Raw genomic sequence first — 17,736 nt, 5'->3', positions numbered from 1 at the left:
ATTAATGATAATCGTATATTGTTCATGTTATTACAAAACAATATTAATACTAATAATGTCCCACTTCCTCAAGGCGTTTATCCTGCAGTGATAGTGTACAAATAGCTTATCTTACTATAATTCACCATAATGTCTGTCCGTCTGTTCCCAGGTACTGCAAAAACGGCTGAACCGATCGCTACTATATTTTGGGTGGGTAATCCTGGGACCCCCTGGAGTAAAATAGGCTATATTGTTTTTCCAATTTCAGCTTTGGTCTCCAGCATTGTCAGGTTTGGACTCCTGCCTAACGTTATTGTCCCAGTACCGCAAAAACGGCTGCAATGATTTCCTGGAACCCCTGCAGTAAAATCCTACGATATAATTCACCAAAAGAACATGACATGAAAATTAAAAACGGCTGAACAGTATTTCATGAACATTTCATTGCGGAATTGAGGAAAATCCTGATGAATTACGAACCTTTCATGAATCCGGAAGTGGACAGATGACGGCAATGAGCTGGTTTGATAATATCCCAATACAACCGTCATTTAAAACAGTATTTTGTTAAAGTATCAATTGATGATTGGAATTGAGTGAATACAATTACGATTTTGAATTCGTAATTGTATTCACCCAACCGTACGGAACTTCACAACAGGATTTAAATATTTGTTTATGTCACGAATGTTGTTAAAAGTTTATTTTTTATATTAATGCTATTTAATTTGTGATTGGAGTTATGCTGTTTGGAATGAAAAAAGAGATATCGAGTTCAAGTGAATGACGAAATGCCGTGATGGTTTCTACTTTCTAAACGTGAAATTTGTGGATCGCCATATGCAGATTCACCATTCACTGGGTATGGAACAACGGGTACGTTTTTCATGGAAGTCCTTCACACACTTGCTGTCCATGTCTGACATGCGACTGAAGGTACTACAGAAATGTGGAATTTATTGGTTTCATGCTTTCACATTCGCCATTTCTGCATTGTCTGTTTGCTTCTTGCCTCCTACCCGTGCACAGCACGGGTACCTCACTAGTAGTTATAATGTCGTTTCTGTGGGAGCAACGGCTTCTACAGGAAGTAAAAATATTATAAACGACAAACACGTGTGCTTAGCTTTTTAAACAGTCACTAATGCTCTTTATAACACGAAATGAAGAAATTTGGAGGAATCCCAACATCCGTGAAGTAAGGTTTACTTACAGAACTGAGCGAAGATCTACTGTACTCTATATAACCCACAATGTTGGGTTAATAACATGGCCCTTTCTGCCGCTACCGTGGCATTTTTCGTAGCTAACTTTTGAAACTCACTCCTGCTGTTTCATACAAAACTGAAAGGGAGGAAGCTTGGGTTGTGCTCCTTTACCAAGCAGCTCGCTAGCGCTTGCCAAGCCAGCCGTTCCTTAACGGTTTTCAATGGAGTGCTCGCTCAAATGTTTAAACCACTTGGCGATCTCTTCACAAGAAACTTGGTAAATGAACACACACCCAATGTTCTTGAGATCCGACTATAGATCGACTGTAATCTATATACCCCAAAGAGGAATGACCCTTCCTGCCCCACCGAAAAAATGGTCTGCGGGTGTACTAGTGTTAAATAAATAAAGAACCACAGAAGTGATTAAAAAAAACCCAGCTGGCCATCTTGTGCTGATGTATGGTGGTTAGGTTGATAAGGCCTATTTGTATTCACTGTGACTTTGCCCTTTGGCATTTTGACCCAAGTATTAATTATTTTTTCCATATTCTCATAATAAAGGTTTGTTGAAAATTGGATGACAAAGGCTAAAAAAAAAAAACACCTACATGTGGTTGCAAAACCCCATCTCCCACCATACAGGGAACTGGCTAATTAAGGGATGTGCTATTGTATTCCAGAATTTATATTGATTACAAACATATTGTATACGCAGATTTTGAAGTATGCCTATTTTTAAGTGCGATTACTTTCCCAACAGTTTGTAAGAATGTTGAATCATTAGGCTCTATATTGTCGTAGAAAATTTCGTTTCAGCATTTTAACGAAGGTTACGACTGTCTCTAGTGAATTCAGGTATCAAACTACACAGAGGCATCTCCATCTCGTTTCACGGGGTGATGCACAATAACTCGTTCGATCCATGACGCTCTTGCAAGCATCAAACAAAATGGGTAAAAAAATGGGTAAAAAAAAAAATCGGTTAAAAAAATGGGTAAAAAAAAAAAAGAATCGGTGAAAAAAAATCGGTAAATAAAATCGACTCCAAGGGCTACCTACCGTGCTCTATTTTGTTGTTAGTATTGCTTTGCATTTTATTTCAAAATTTTAACTATGTGTGTGCATCGCAAAAAAGAAGTGCAAAACGCTTGGCTGAAAATGCAAAAGTACAACTATCTCAAGGTTTCAGCTAAAGGGATTGAAAGGTAAAAAAGCTCAACGTTTAATCCACCGAGTAGCCTTCATCAAGGATCAACACGGACCATGTACTCTAAGATCTTCAATGCCATCCTGGAGGGGCGAAGCGACGAGTTCCTCTCAGATGAAGGCCACGCTGTGGCTGAAACGGCCTTTCTGGGCTTTTTGTGAATACGGATTCATCTATTTGTGAAGGTTTAACTTTTTGTGAATACAGATTCATCCAATGCAACCATAGTTAGTCTAGTGCAGAAATCTATACATTACAGACCATGAATCATTATTGCTTATGAACAAGAAGAGTGGTGTGGTTAATCTTTTGTGTGCACCACCATGTGTGTATGAACATGTGACACCTGTGCAAACCTCTTCCCACAAACGGAGCACTTGTAAGGACGCTCACCAGTGTGAATCCTCATGTGCGTGCGAACATGCGCGATTTGAGGAAAGGCTTTTCCACAGACGGTACACTTGTATGGCCGTTCGCCGGTATGAATCCTCATATGTTTTTTCAGCTGACCTGATGCCAAAAACGCTTTAGCACAAACGGAGCAGCCATATGGGCGCTCACCCGTATGGATCATCATGTGCTGCCGAACATCACCTGGCTGGATAAATGTCTTTCCACAAACGGAACACTTGTGTGGTCGCTCTCCGGTATGAACCTTCATGTGTGTATACACATTGGACACTTGAGTGAATGTCTTGCCGCAAACGGAACACTTGTACGGTCGCTCTCCGGTATGAATCCTCATGTGCCTTTTTTGGTGGCTCGATGCAACAAAGCCCTTACCGCACACAGTGCACTTGTATGGGCGCTCGCCTGTGTGAACACTCATGTGAGACTGCACATGCGCCATTTGAGCAAAAGCTTTCCCACACACGGTGCACTTAAATGGGCGCTCTCCGGTGTGAATCCTCATGTGCGTTTGCAAATTTCCAGTAAAATCACTACTGTAAGAGCAATGGGTGCACTTGTGCCTTTTATTACAAGAGCTCTGTGGATGTGTCTCCATATGAAGGTGAAGTTCAACCTCTGTAAGGAATGACTGAGGGCACCTCCAGCAGGAAAACTGCCTTGCATGTTCCGTCAGCTCTTCTGTGATGACAAGAACAAATGCTAAACCATAAAGTTGTTTCCCACATGGATCACAATCAACATATAACAACTTCCTCATCTCCCATACAAAAGAGACATGTTGAGAGGACACCCCTTTCAGCTTACTTGGGACACTATTTATTAAATGCAATAGGTGGGGGGGAAAGTTACCATAAATGTGTCATAATGTGTAATAAAAGAAGAGTCAATAAGATATTTTCACCGGAGTTAATATTTCTTGAAGATGTTTCAAGTGGAAGGTGCAAACGTTGGGTGAAGACGTGAAATTTTGATGAGAATAAAATCAATGGATAGTGCTTGGAAATGCGCGAATCAAATCTGCAGGTTAATAAATTGGGGGAATTGAGCCACTGGGAAGTAAACTGGGCTATCTAACATGATACAAGTTACGATAACGAGTTCAAAGAATTATTAGTTAATTAAAATTACAGTTGAAAACATTAGTTACTTCACTATCTACATTGAGTTATACTCCTGAAACTGATTTACACTACCGGTCAAAAGTTTTCGAACACCTCAATTTTTCCAGTTTTTATTGAAATTTACACAGTTTAATATCTCAATGTACTCTGAAATTAGGCATTGAACAAATAAACAATTGCAGATAAAAAAGAAATCATAGAATCATTTTGTTTAACAAAATGTAATTTAAAGTTTTGACTCAGCAAAGTAGCCACCTTTTGCAGATATAACCGCCGAACACACTCGTGGCATTCTTTCTACAATGGAAATCAAATATTGTTCGGGAAGTTCTTCCCAACACTGTTGCAGAGGTTCCCACAAATGTGTTGCACTTGTCGGTTGCTTTGCTTTCACCCTTCTGTCCAGTTCATCCCAAACCAGCTCGATGGGGTTTAAGTCTGGAGACTGTGCTGGCCATTCCATGATTTGAAGCCTACCGTCCTGTTCTTTTCCTCGAAGGTAGTTTTGACATAGCCTGGAGGTGTGTTTAGGGTCATTATCTTGCTGGAGGATGAACCGCTGACCAACTAGGCGTATACCAGAGGGTATTGCATGGCGCTGCAAAATGCTGTGGTCGCCCTTTTGGTTCAGGGTGCCAGTCACTCTGTGCAAGTCGCCGACTCTGGATCCAGCAAAAGAGCCCCAGACCATCACGCTTCCTCCTCCATGTTTGACAGTTGGTGTCACATACTGAGGAACCATCCTTTCGCCCACTCGACGGCATACAAAAACCAGCAAAACAAAAACCCTCAAAAAACGAGCTGGCTGGAAGTATTTTTTTTTGTAATACAGTACTTGGAACCATATGATATTCTGAGAACAGCTACTGTCAGGTTTACCGACATTGAGCCGACTTCTTACCTTAGTTTGCTGTGCAAAAATATACTGACGATGAGTATAAGCAAATTGACTGTCGATTCAATTATTATCAGCTGCTTTTTTAATAAATCCACAACTCCAGTGTGAATCCTTAATGAAATGTCTCGAAGTTCGATTCACTTTCAGATACTGACACTGATTCCTCTCCCCTCCTATAATGTGGATGCTCACCTCCATTCATCCCTCAATCCTATCCGTCGAACTCACTTTCTGTGCTTGTTGCCTCGTGTTCCCCCCTCCAGCCATTCAAGCGTGCCGTCCATCCGCTCCTCATGCTTTCTCCCACACATCACACTCCGATCCCATATCCCTACTCTTGCTGACCACTCGTTTTTATTCTTCTTCTTCTTCTTCTTCTATTCCTGCAACTCGTTTGCATTGTGTCTATGATTTTCTTGTCTGTCTCCTCCCCCTTTACCCTTTGCCAGTTGTAAAGCCGTCATTCTGCTCCTCCCTGAGCCCAAACTTCGGTATAAAAAAAAATAAATCAACCATCCACATCAGTGGACTCACTTTTTACATCCTGGCTAGCCGTCAAAACCTGCAAAAAAGAATGAAGATAGTGAAATAAGGTAATCCAATTTATTTTTCAGTTTACAACCATTGGGATAAACTAGATAAAGTATTGGAAGGTATTTGCACTGGCATAAGACTCTTCACCTAGTGAAGACCTTATACGCTTAAAATCGACGTCATTTATAGGACATCAATGTCGCAGGTCTGATTTACTGAAGTGCATTCTTTGAATTTTCAGCCACTCATCCTTTTGTTTTTCACATTTACATGTTAACCCTAGATTCCTCTAAAGGAGTGTGTGCACGTCTTAGAACATGAAATTGCGGCTTGAACATGAGGCTTCTGGTCAAAAGGATAACAATGAATGCTGGTTTCTTGTACTTTGCTTTTCATACCATGTCATACTGTACTACTCCTCTGGAATAAAAATAAGCTGAATATTTTGCTTTGCTTTTTATATCAGCCTGAAATCGTGATTTGTTGGGGAGAACGCTATGTCCAGCCATCAGCAACTTGTGGTCCACCACCAAAATATCTAATGTATTCATTATGAGAATTCATTGTAATGTCATTTTATATTTTCAAATGTGTCCTCCACAAGAGTCAGAATATACCATCTGGTGTTTAATGTCAAGCTGCTCATCTCACTTAAGCAGTGCAGAATTCATGATACAAGTTTGTTTGGGGCCTGCGAGGCGAGGCCCTTGTGCCACATATGGTCCAATCTGCTTTTGTCACAGTGCACATGAAGGTTGTACACAGTTACTGTTTGTAGTAAACCTTGTTTGTCATCCAAAATAGCATTGGCAAGGTTCCATTGTAGGTTAAACGTTATAACGTCCAGAGCAGGATCCCTTTTGGCAGCTGCAGCATCTGCGTTCAGCCAATTCCTCGCTCTGTCAGCCTTTTTCAGGTGAATTTATTTTTGAAGCTTCTTCCGTTATGCATCAGATTTCGTGTCAACTTTCACTTTCAATATATATACCTTGCGTACATCCTTCTGAGGTGGGTGGAAGATCAAACCGAGTTGTCCGAAAGGTGTTTCGATAGACCCACTCCTTTAATGGTTGCCTTCCATCTTCTCTGCACTTTTCCTGATACAGCAGGTAGAGCCTTCGCAGATTTATCTCAGGAGCAAGGCAACTTCTGTCTCCCAGGTGTTCCCAAGTGTAATGACTGCAATACCTTGGAAAACTGGAAATATGCTGCTTAATATATTCCAATTCATCGACTGGTAATTTATTAGGTGGTGCATGTTGACCCCTTTGGTCAGTTGCAGGCATACCGTCATTGTTACGTTGCTTTTTCAATGCCCTATCAATCGCTCCATTTGAAATACCGAGTGTTGTCAGAAAAAAAGTTTTGCAAACAGTCAATGATCCCTTTTCTGCAGTAGTCATATGGAATATTCGAGTATATCCCTTTCTGGGATCCTGCCGGTTTTGTGAATACCTTCTTTTTGGCACTACCTGTTTGATTGCTCCACAAATCCATGATACCTGAGCATTATAGTCTGCCAATGCCCAGTACTGTTGAAACAACTGCTTCCGTTCATCTTCTGATATCAAATGGCACTGGCGACTACATTTGTGATTTGTGAGATCTTTCATTTTACGGGCTTCATGGACTACACCGTTCCGGCCAAAATATTCCTGCCCGGAGTTTCGCAGTCGTTTTCGTTTTACATCGTTCCAGTCTTTATGATGCTGCACTCGTTTTCCTGGTGTCTTTACGGGAGATTCCACAGTCGAACCTGCAGCAAAAATACCTGCTTGCACCTCATTCCTAATAGCGTCTTCACTTCGATGTACTTCTGATGTGGGGATTGGGACTGGACTTTCGGATGCTTCTGAAAAAAGTCAAATTTTGGGAGCATGTTTCATAAGGACAGAAAATATGCTTGTTAAATAAAATACAGAGATAGCAATATTCAAGATGTCGTCTGAGTAGCAAAGTAAAACATTTTACAACCTCACTTGAAATTGTAATTAGCTTTAGAGGTAAAGTGGCCTAACCAACACGGTGTAAATATGTAGTTGCTGATGGAAGCACAGAGCCAACGGTCTGCATGAGTGGCACAGAATAATAAAAACCAGAAAGAAACGGTTGGTTAATCCGCCGTGAAAGTTGAAAAGGTGCTGATGTTTGAGGCCTTACTTACTCTTTGTTGAAGCAAAATAGGAGAAGGATAAGGCCCGAAACGTCAGCACCTTTCCATATTTCATGGTAGATAAATCAACCATTTTCTTCCAGTTAATGGAGTACGCCATATCACTGATTTACAATAAACTCTGACCTTTCTCCAGCACAGGCAATGCTGAATGTGTTATGGATGAAATTGCATTATCGTAAGCGAATTCAATTAAGTCTAACAGATAAATATGATGGAGGCTCTAGGCCTCTGCCAACGAACCGGACTGACTGCAATATATACCAATATGAGTCGAATGGCATGTTGTTGGGATGTTGAAGTTGGAAAGAGGATTGACGAGAAGAGGAAGAAGTTCAAAGAGTGGCAGAAGGCGAAGGGTACGGGAGCAGAAACAGCAGAGCATGAAAGTTATAAGGCAGCCAGGAAGGCTGCAAAGAAAGAGGTAGCAAAGGCGCAGGAGGCATGTAGGAAAATGTTCGGAGAACGCTTGGATTCGGAAGAGGGTCAGAAAGCAGTATTCAGGATTGCAAAGCACATAGCGAAAGAGAGGTGTGATGTGATGGGGGTGAGTTGCTTGAAGGATGAAGTGGGACAAATCGTTGTCGACCCAGATGGAATTAAAGGAAGATGGAAAAGATATATGGAAATGCTGTTGAATACAGAGAATGAATGGGATGGCAACATAGAGAGTAACCCAGTTTTAGGACCGGCAGAGAAGATAACTGAGAAGGAAGTTGAGGAAGCGATAAAAGCAATGAAGAGTGGAAAAGCGGGAGGGCCGACGGGAGTTGTGGGAGATATGTTGAAGGCAGCAGGAAGTTGGGGTGTGAAGAGAATGACAGAGATCTGTAATCTGGTGGTGAAAGAAGGCTGCATTCCAGTGGATTGGGAACTGAGTACCCTCGTCCCTCTATACAAGGGGAAAGGTGACCCTCTGGAGTGTGGCTCGTACCGAGCGATAAAGTTATTGGAGCATGGAATGAAGGTATTGGAAAGGGTGTTGGAGAGGAGGATAAGGAAGAAAGTGAAGATCGACGAAATGCAGTTTGGATTTATGCCAGGAAGAGGAACGACAGATGCGCTTTTCATTGTGAGGCAGTTGCAGGAGAAGTACATGGATAAGAGGAAGAAGTTGTTTTTTGGGTTTGTTGATCTGGAGAAAGCATTCGATAGGGTTCCACGCAAAGTATTGACATGGGCATTGAGGAAGTTAGGAGTGGAGGAATGGTTGATCAGAGTAGTGATGGCAATGTACAAAAGAGCGCGCACAGCTGTAAGGACGAAGGACGGGAACAGTGGTGAGTTTGAGGTGAAGGTGGGAGTGCATCAGGGGTCGGTACTAAGTCCACTACTATTTGTAACTGTGATGGAGGTGCTGGCTCAGAACGTAAAGGAGGGTTTACCGTGGGAGTTGTTCTATGCAGATGATCTGGTGTTGATTGCGGAAAGTATGGATGGACTGAAGGAAAAGATGAACAAGTGGAAGGAATGTATGGAGACAAAAGGTCTGAAGGTGAATATCGGAAAGACGAAGGTGATGGCAAGTGGTAAAGCATGTGGTGAGGTGGAAAGAACTGGGAAGTGGCCGTGTGCTGTGTGCAGGAAGGGTGTCGGAGTGAACTCCATTCAATGTACAATGTGTGCTGAGTGGGTTCATCAAAAATGTAGTGGTCTGAGAGGGTCATTTATCAGTGTGGCAGCTACATTCAAATGTAAGGTGTGCACAGAGGGAGCTGCAGATGGAGGAAATGTTGAGTTGGATCTTGGAGATGGCGTGAAGCTGGAAGGTGTGAAAACATTTTGCTACCTCGGAGACATGCTGAATGGAGAAGGTGGATCAAACTCGGCAACGGTTGCTCGAGTGAGATGTGCATGGACGAAGTTTCGGGAACTGAGTGGCATGCTGATGAGGAGGAGAGTGTCGCTGAAGCTGAAGGGAAAGGTGTATGCTGCATGTGTGAGAAGTGTTATGATTTATGGGAGCGAGACATGGGTAATGAACGTAGAGCAGCAACGAAGGCTGGAAAGGGTGGAAATGCGAATGGTTCGATGGATGTGCGGAGTATCGTTGAGAGAGAGGAAGACAAATGATGAATTGCGAAAGATGCTGGGAATATTGCCTGTGATTGATGCTGTGAAGAGGAACAGGTTGAGATGGTTTGGTCATGTATTGAGGAAGAATGAAAGTGACTGGTTGAGAAGAGTGATGGAAGTTAATGTAGAGGAAAGTAGAGGACGGGGAAGACCGAGAAAGACTTGGCTAAAGACGGTGGAAGAAGAAATGCGGGCAAGGGGGTCAACAAGGAGAGATGCAGAAAATAGGGCAAAATGGAGAAGATTGTCATGGGGACCGCAAGGCTAACCCCCGCTCTAGCAGGGAAAATGACCTTAAAATGCATGTTGTTGTTGTTGTATGAGTAGAATGGCAAAAAGTTATTTTGCACGAATACATATAATATTTACCTTCTGCAGACTCTTCAAATTTTCACTAATCTCAATGCCACAGAGGATCACTATCAGACTGAACATTTTATTGAAAACCTATGGTGCATCTAACTGCACGGGCAGCACCATGTTTGATTGCAGGAAAGCACACTTTACATCTGAATAAAGCCAGTCGCGTGTTTGGAATAGGGCTTTATCTGATCAACAACAAAGCCAGTCGCACTGTTCCCCCCCTCTGGGCCGGTGCTCCTGCCTCACAACTAGCTCGGCGTCACGCTGTTGAAACCAAAGCTTTCAGAATCATTGGAATCTCCCGCGATGAAGCTAACTCCGAGGGCCTTTCACTCACTCACCGCAGGCAGGTTGGTGGTCTTTCTATCTTCTACTGACTCCTCTCCGGCCATGCTCCCCCAGCTCTCTCTGTGCTCTGTCCCCCAAATATTCCTACAGGTCGCACAAGATCTGCCAGCAACCCTCTTATGGTTAAACTCCCAAAATCACGACTCCCTGCTCACCTTCACTCTTTCATTCCCCTTTTCTCACGCCTCTGGAACAAACTCCCCCACTCCGTTCAATCCCACTCCTCCCTCCAGGTCTTTAAAACAGCTGTTCACCACCACCTCTTATCCTCCCCCATCCAAAACCTTGATCTTTTCTAAATCCGCTAATTCACCCCAGATCCACTTTTTTGAAATTCCAACTTCTTTCCTGGAAGTCCTTGCAGTGTCCATATGTTTTATACCTCTCCCACCTCCCCCCAAGCCCTCTCCCTCCCACAGTTCTCTCGATGTCCCTGCTCCCAAATGTTGTGTTTGTGTCCTTCCCCCTCTCTCCCCATCTTGTCTACCGCTCCCCTTATTTTGTGTTTTGTGTGTCGGTTTGACTTTTTGTGTGATTAATGTTTGCTCTGTCACGAGCCTCGATCTTGTATACAAAAAATAAATAAATAAACAGTTGGCTGCAAGCTCGTTTTAGTGCTTCAAGCTAGTTTTGATTTGATCGGTGGGGTAATCCGGTTTACTTCTTAACGGCTCAGATATGAAGTCTCAAAGACACGTAAGTTCGTTCTAGGATGGATTTCAGGCACGACTTCCTGGACCCATAATCACAGGACTTGTTTTATGGAGGTTTTGGAAGTGTGGCCAGTCTCATGATGTTGAAGAAAAATAAAATTCTCCATATTGGTTAATTTGTCCCAGAATGAACCAATTAATGCAGGCTCTCACGACATCAACCAATCTTCCCCAGAAAGCTCCTCTCCTCCTCATGTCAGATTGATCGTGTGCTCAAAGGTAATGTACACCTTCACATCACAATTTACAGACTCTCAGATTTTCTCCATTTTTACGTTGCATTTCTGCTGATGCAGAATAGGTCTTTTCCTTTTTGCTATAATCATTCTATCCTGTTATACAATTTAGATTTTCCTGAACAGCAGTCATGCAGAAAACGATTATTTGTGGAAGCAATTTTACTTACAATGCACACATGGTCTTTCTGAGCATGTACATTATTTACTTTACATGTCAACTCTAACCCTAACTGATTATAAATGAAAAAGGGTAACAAATTAGACAAATGTTCAAAGAGACCAGTGGATATGCCTACTCACCATCAATATTTGAGTCATCGAAGCTACATGCAGTGAGAAGTTCTGAGGCTTCATAAGCTGCCAAAAACAGGAATGTAATTTTGGTATTTACAGAACAAGAAACATACATTTTACAACGAAAAATAAACATACCAAAAGTCCATAACACCCAAGTAAAACTCCTGAATGTGCGGAAGTGTAAGAAAACAACAAATGTGACTTTTCGACATCATCTCCTCCCTCCCTTCTCTGTGCACAGTTGCCATCTATACATCGAGCCAACGTATAACAGGGCGAGGTTTAAACCATTAATAAACACCATCTCCATTGACAGATCGTGATGAAAATTGAGCGCCAAGCAACAAATCTTTTAGTTTCTGAAAACATCAAGGAGTTACTCAGAGTCAGGTCGGATCCTATATCTGCCAGCCCTGATATTAACTCAGCCTGGGAATTATTCCACAGAAAGCTGCTCTCTTTTACGCAAAGATTCATCCCATCATATCTTCAGTTGTCATACTCTGCCTCCCGCTCATGGTACTCTGAATCCTGCAGTGAGGCAGTTGCCTTGAAACAACATGCCTTCTCTATCTGGAAGGCAAATATGATTAAACGCAACCTGAGATAACTCCACAAAGCCCACAACAAGTTAGTGTCTATTCTTAGGAGAGCCAGGAAACAACATCGGACCAACCCAAGATTGAACTTTCAAACTTGTCTCCCTCCTCTAAAACCTGGCAGTGCCTTGCCAAGTCTGTCTCTGGAGTATGACCCCACCCCCACCCCAATCCCTTCCCTCACTTCCAATGGCATCACAGCAGACTCCACTCGTGAGAAAGCTGAACGCCTCAATTCTGTGTTTGCAACCAAATATTGTGTCCACAACCCTTCGCTCTTTGGTCCGATCCTACCAAGTCACACCCAACTACTCCTGGACTCTGTGTCTTTTGTACTTGAGAAGGTGGAGAAGTTTCTGGCAACCCTTGAATCTGATTCTGCAACTTGCCCGGGCAGCATCAGTGCAAGTGTCCTAAAACCATGTGCTGGTACTCTTATACTTCATCTTTCTGCTCTATTCATCCTACAATTTACCCTCACTCATCTTCCATCTGCTTGAAAGACAGCGACATTACCACATTACATAAAACATAGCCTCCGCCCACCTTCGGTCGCAGAGGTGCAAAAACCGTGGTGCAAAACCGAACAAAAAACAAAAGAAGGTGCAAAAAAACAAGGTGCAAAAACCGAACCCCTTAACTACTGACCTACCAGCTTCCTTCCAATCATCAGCAAGGTCATGGAATCCATCGCCACAGTTGAAAAGGCCAGCTCTCAGACCATCAGTTCCGATTCTGACAAGGTCGCTCTACCTTAGACATGCACTACTTCTGCTCTCCCAACAATAGTGGAGGCCCTTCATGTCAGGCATGAAATTAGGGCTGTCTCTCTGGAAATATCTCGTGCTTTTGATTCTGTCTGGCACCCCGCCTTACTCTCCAAACTCTCTGGCTATTCTGCATGGGCCCAGTCCTATGCCTAATCTTCATCAATGATCTCTAACTCTCTGGAAAATCCTCCTTTGCTGATGACTCTACTCTCTGCTAGAACATCCCTCATCCTTCAGACAGGCAGCAGCAGCCTCTTTCCTCTCTGCGGACCTCGGTACACTTGGAATATGTTTTTCAATCCTGCCAAGTCTTGCACTCTCTCTGTCTTTCTGAAAAAAATGCTCTGGTGAAACCTCCCATATACCTCCTCAACAATCCTCTTGAAGAAGTTCAGTCAGTCAAACTTTTGGCCCTCACCATCAGCCATGAACTCTCTTGGGCAAACCACAAATCCAAATGGGCCTCCAAAGCTAGTCTTCCCCAAATCCCTTATTTCTCCACTATGCATCCTCCCTCTGTTGTGCAGTCTTTCCTTGGCATCTGAACTTTTATCTACCCACAAGATCTTTATCCCCAGCTTGATGGAGCACTGTTCTCCTCTCTTGGCTGGCACCCATGCCTCACACTTTGCTGAGCTGGACGCCGTGGAAACTAGGGTCTTCAAAAATCATTGCAATCTCCAACGATGAAGCTGATTCTATGGGCCTATCACTTCCCCATCACAGAGGGGTTGGTGATCTCTCTGGCTTCTACCACCTCCTTTATTTCTGGTCTTGCATCCTCTGACCTTTCTGTGCTTCACCACCCTGCTCCCCCACCTTGCACATAGTCTAATCAGTAAACCCCTTCTGGTGAAACTCCAAAAATCCAGAATCACTGCTCACCTCCACTTATTTGTTCCTCTTTTTCCCCACCTGTGGAACCAACTTCCTCAGACTCTTCAATCCCATTCTCCCTGCACGGCTTCAAGACAGCTGTTCACCACCATCTCAGATCATCCTCCATCCAAAACTATGACCTTTTCCACCCTCATTAACCCACGTCTTTCCAAATTTCCAGTTTTTTCTTCCTGAGAGTTTGCGTCTGTATCTATGTTGTTCACCACCTGTGTCCTCCCCTTGCCTTAATTCTTCCCCACATTGCTTATTTTTCCATGTTTCTGTTTATATTGTCCCCCCACCTCTCCCTCTTCCCCCATTTCCCCCATCTCTTTCTACTGTTATTTTTGCTCTGTTACATCCTGATCCGCTTTCTGTGTTCTAGCTCCGAAATGAGCCTTAACACTGTATACAAAACAGATAAATGAGTAATGCAAGTGCAGGGAACACCTGCCCTTTACGATAGCCTTTTTCTTCTATTCATAAATACATTTGCTGTGTGTAATTGACTGTAGGTCATTAAGATGCAATCCATACTTGTATGGATTACATTGCAAAGGTTGTGAGGCTTGTAAAATTGAGGCTGTGAGTAGTTATGTGGTTCAGCAGTAGCAAATTCTGTCCACTGTACAGCACTACTAAGTACTAACCTGCAATAGAGTCAGTTGTTATGTCTCCCTCTGGAGAATCACATGGTTCTTCCTTCACACAGACTCTACTCAAAGCCTCGTTGGAAGTTGGAGGTACATTTTCAAGGTAACTTCCCGTCTCCATGGAATCCACTTCACCTGCAGATAACTAATCATCAAGAAAACCGATGCACAACATGCATTGTTATAAGAAACAAAGCTTTTGAGTTGAACTTTTACCTTGCGAACTGAACTCCTCTACTATTGCTTGAGACTTGATCTCCAGCCCTGGAGCTGAATCTGCAGGAAACCAAAAACAGCTTTAAATGTCAGGTCCAATGGCGAAAGAATACTTTATCTTACTATAATTCACCAAATGTCCATCTCTCCGTTCGAAGGTACCGCAAAAACGGCTCAACCGAAAGCAACGATATTTTGGGTGGGTATTCCTGGGACCCCTGGAAGCAAAATAGGCGATATTGTTTTTCCAAGTTTTCCAAGTTTTTCAATTTTCCAGTTTTTCCAAACACGATGGAATAATATTTACCGATATGAACAGTGATGTGGCTTTTGTTGAAATTCTACAAATACTGTTTAGATTTTGATGACAATTATGAACCTGCCGCGAATGCGGAAGTGGACAGATGACGGCAATGCGCGGGTTTGATAATATCCAAATACAACCGTCAACAACAACAACAACATGCATTTTAAGGCCATTTTCCCTGCTAGAGCGGGGGTTAGCCTTGCGGTCCCCATGACAATCTTCTCCATTTTGCCCTATTTTCTGCATCTCTCCTTGTTAACCCCCTTGCCCGCATTTCTTCTTCCACCATCTTTAGCCAAGTCTTTCTCGGTCTTCCCCGTCCTTTACTTCCTTCTACATTAACTTCCATCACTCTTCTCAACCAGTCACTTTCATCCTTCCTCAACACATGACCAAACCATCTCAACTTGTTCCTCTTCACAGCATCAATCACAGGCTCTATTCCCATCATCTTTCGCAATTCATCATTTGTCTTCCTCTCTCTCAACGATACTCCGCACATCCATCGAACCATTCGCATTTCCACCCTTTCCAGCCTTCGTTGCTGCTCTACGTTCATTACCCATGTCTCGCTCCCATAAATCATAACACTTCTCACACATGCAGCATACACCTTTCCCTTCAGCTTCAACGACACTCCTCCTCATCAGCACGCCACTCAGTTCCCGAAACTTCTTCCATGCACATCTCACTCGAGCAACCGTTGCCGAGTCTGATCCACCTTCTCCATTCAGCATGTCTCCGAGGTAGCAAAATGTTTTCACACCTTCCAGCTTCACGCCGTCTCCAAGATCCAACTCAACATTTCCTCCATCTGCAGCTCCCTCTGTGCACACCTTACATTTGAATGTAGCTGCCACACTGGTTAATGACCCTCTCAGACCACTACATTTTTGATGAACCCACTCAGCGCACATTGTACATTGAATGGAGTTCACTCCGACACCCTTCCTGCACACAGCACACGGCCACTTCCCAGTTCTTTCCACCTCACCACATGCTTTACCACTTGCCATCACCTTCGTCTTTCCGATATTCACCTTCAGACCTTTTGTCTCCATACATTCCTTCCACTTGTTCATCTTTTCCTTCAGTCCATCCATACTTTCCGCAATCAACACCAGATCATCTGCATACAACAACTCCCACGGTAAACCCTCCTTTACGTTCTGAGCCAGCACCTCCATCACAGCTACAAATAGTAGTGGACTTAGTACCGACACCTGATGCACTCCCACCTTCACCTCAAACTCACCACTGTTCCCGTCCTTCGTCCTTACAGCTGTGCGCACTCTTTTGTACATTGCCATCACTACTCTGATCAACCATTCCTCCACTCCTAACTTCCTCAATGCCCATGTCAATACTTTGCGTGGAACCCTATCGAATGCTTTCTCCAGATCAACAAACCCAAGAAACAACTTCTTCCTCTTCTCCATGTACTTCTCCTGCAACTGCCTCACAATGAAAAGCGCATCTGTCGTTCCTCTTCCTGGCATAAATCCAAACTGCATTTCGTCGATCTTCACTTTCTTCCTTATCCTCCTCTCCAACACCCTTTCCAATACCTTCATTCCATGCTCCAATAACTTTATCGCTCGGTACGAGCCACACTCCAGAGGGTCACCTTTCCCCTTGTATAGAGGGACGAGGGTACTCAGTTCCCAATCCACTGGAATGCGGCCTTCTTTCACCACCAGATTACAGATCTCTGTCATTCTGTTCACACCTCAACTTCCTGCTGCCTTCAACATATCTCCCACAACTCCCGTCGGCCCTCCCGCTTTTCCACTCTTCATTGCTTTTATCACTTCCTCAACTTCCTTCTCAGTTATCTTCTCTGCCGGTCCTAAAACTGGGTTACTCTCTATGTTGCCATCCCATTCATTCTCTGTATTCAACAGCATTTCCATATATCTTTTCCATCTTCCTTTAATTCCATCTGGGTCGACAACGATTTGTCCCACTTCATCCTTCAAGCAACTCACCCCCATCACATCACACCTCTCTTTCGCTATGTGCTTTGCAATCCTGAATACTGCTTTCTGACCCTCTTCCGAATCCAAGCGTTCTCCGAACATTTTCCTACATGCCTCCTGCGACTTTGCTACCTCTTTCTTTGCAGCCTTCTTGGCTGCCTTATAACTTTCATGCTCTGCTGTATATATCGTTAATATATCGTTAATGTTAATATATCGTTAATGCTGTATATATCGTTAATCGTTAATCGTTATACGTAAACGCTCCCGTACCCTTCGCCTTCTGCCACTCCTTGAACTTCTTCCTCTTCTCGTCAATCCTCTTTCCAACTTCATCATCCCACCACCATGTTTCCGAGTGCCTCGGTGGTCCTTTTGTCCATCCACATACCTCACCAACGGCTCCCAACAGACTAGCTTCCATTGACATCCAACCACTTTCAAGCTCAACCACATCATCCTCTACCCTACTCAGCCTCTCTTTTAATGCCTCCCTTACTGTCACCTCTTTCAACCTCCACACCTTCATTCTCGGTTGGTACTTCACCCGCCGAGCTCTCCTCGCACCTTTCACCCTTATGTCGCAGACAACCAAGTGGTGCTGTGAAACAGCCTCCTCCCCCGGGATCACCTTTGTGTCCCGGAGGTGCCCCCTATCTCGCCTACGCACCATCAGGTAGTCAACGGTTGTCGTCGACCCACCTGACGTGTATGTAACAAGCTTATTATCCTCTTTCTGGAACTGAGTATTACAAATCAC

The 17,736-nt window shown here is 43.5% G+C and overlaps 1 protein-coding gene across 4 annotated transcripts in view; it reads right to left on the bottom strand.

Moving 5' to 3' along the window:
* Positions 1-712: 712 nt before the first annotated feature.
* LOC137410946 (uncharacterized) overlaps positions 713-17,736 on the bottom strand; it is a 57,572-nt gene continuing 40,548 nt past the window's right edge. Inside the window, exons 3-7 of one of the 4 annotated variants that reach the window (XM_078769274.1) lie at positions 14,691-14,750; positions 14,472-14,609; positions 11,577-11,633; positions 7,383-7,431; positions 4,027-7,216 (exon numbers count right to left, since the gene is read on the bottom strand). In XM_078769274.1, coding sequence (XP_078625400.1) covers position 7,216; positions 7,383-7,431; positions 11,577-11,633; positions 14,472-14,609; positions 14,691-14,750 — 305 coding nt within the window. In that variant the 3' untranslated portion in view covers positions 4,027-7,215. Of the gene's footprint in view, positions 3,490-4,026; positions 7,217-7,382; positions 7,432-11,576; positions 11,634-14,471; positions 14,610-14,690; positions 14,751-17,736 lie in introns of those variants that run through there. The other 3 variants (XM_068096400.2, XM_068096390.2, XM_078769280.1) reach the window with 3 other exon arrangements.

Source organism: Myxine glutinosa, chromosome 1 (assembly GCF_964187855.1).
Source record: "Myxine glutinosa chromosome 1, kmMyxGlut1.1, whole genome shotgun sequence".
In the NCBI taxonomy this organism is placed as follows: domain Eukaryota; kingdom Metazoa; phylum Chordata; class Myxini; order Myxiniformes; family Myxinidae; genus Myxine; species Myxine glutinosa.
This window is presented reverse-complemented; position numbering and strand designations above follow the sequence as displayed.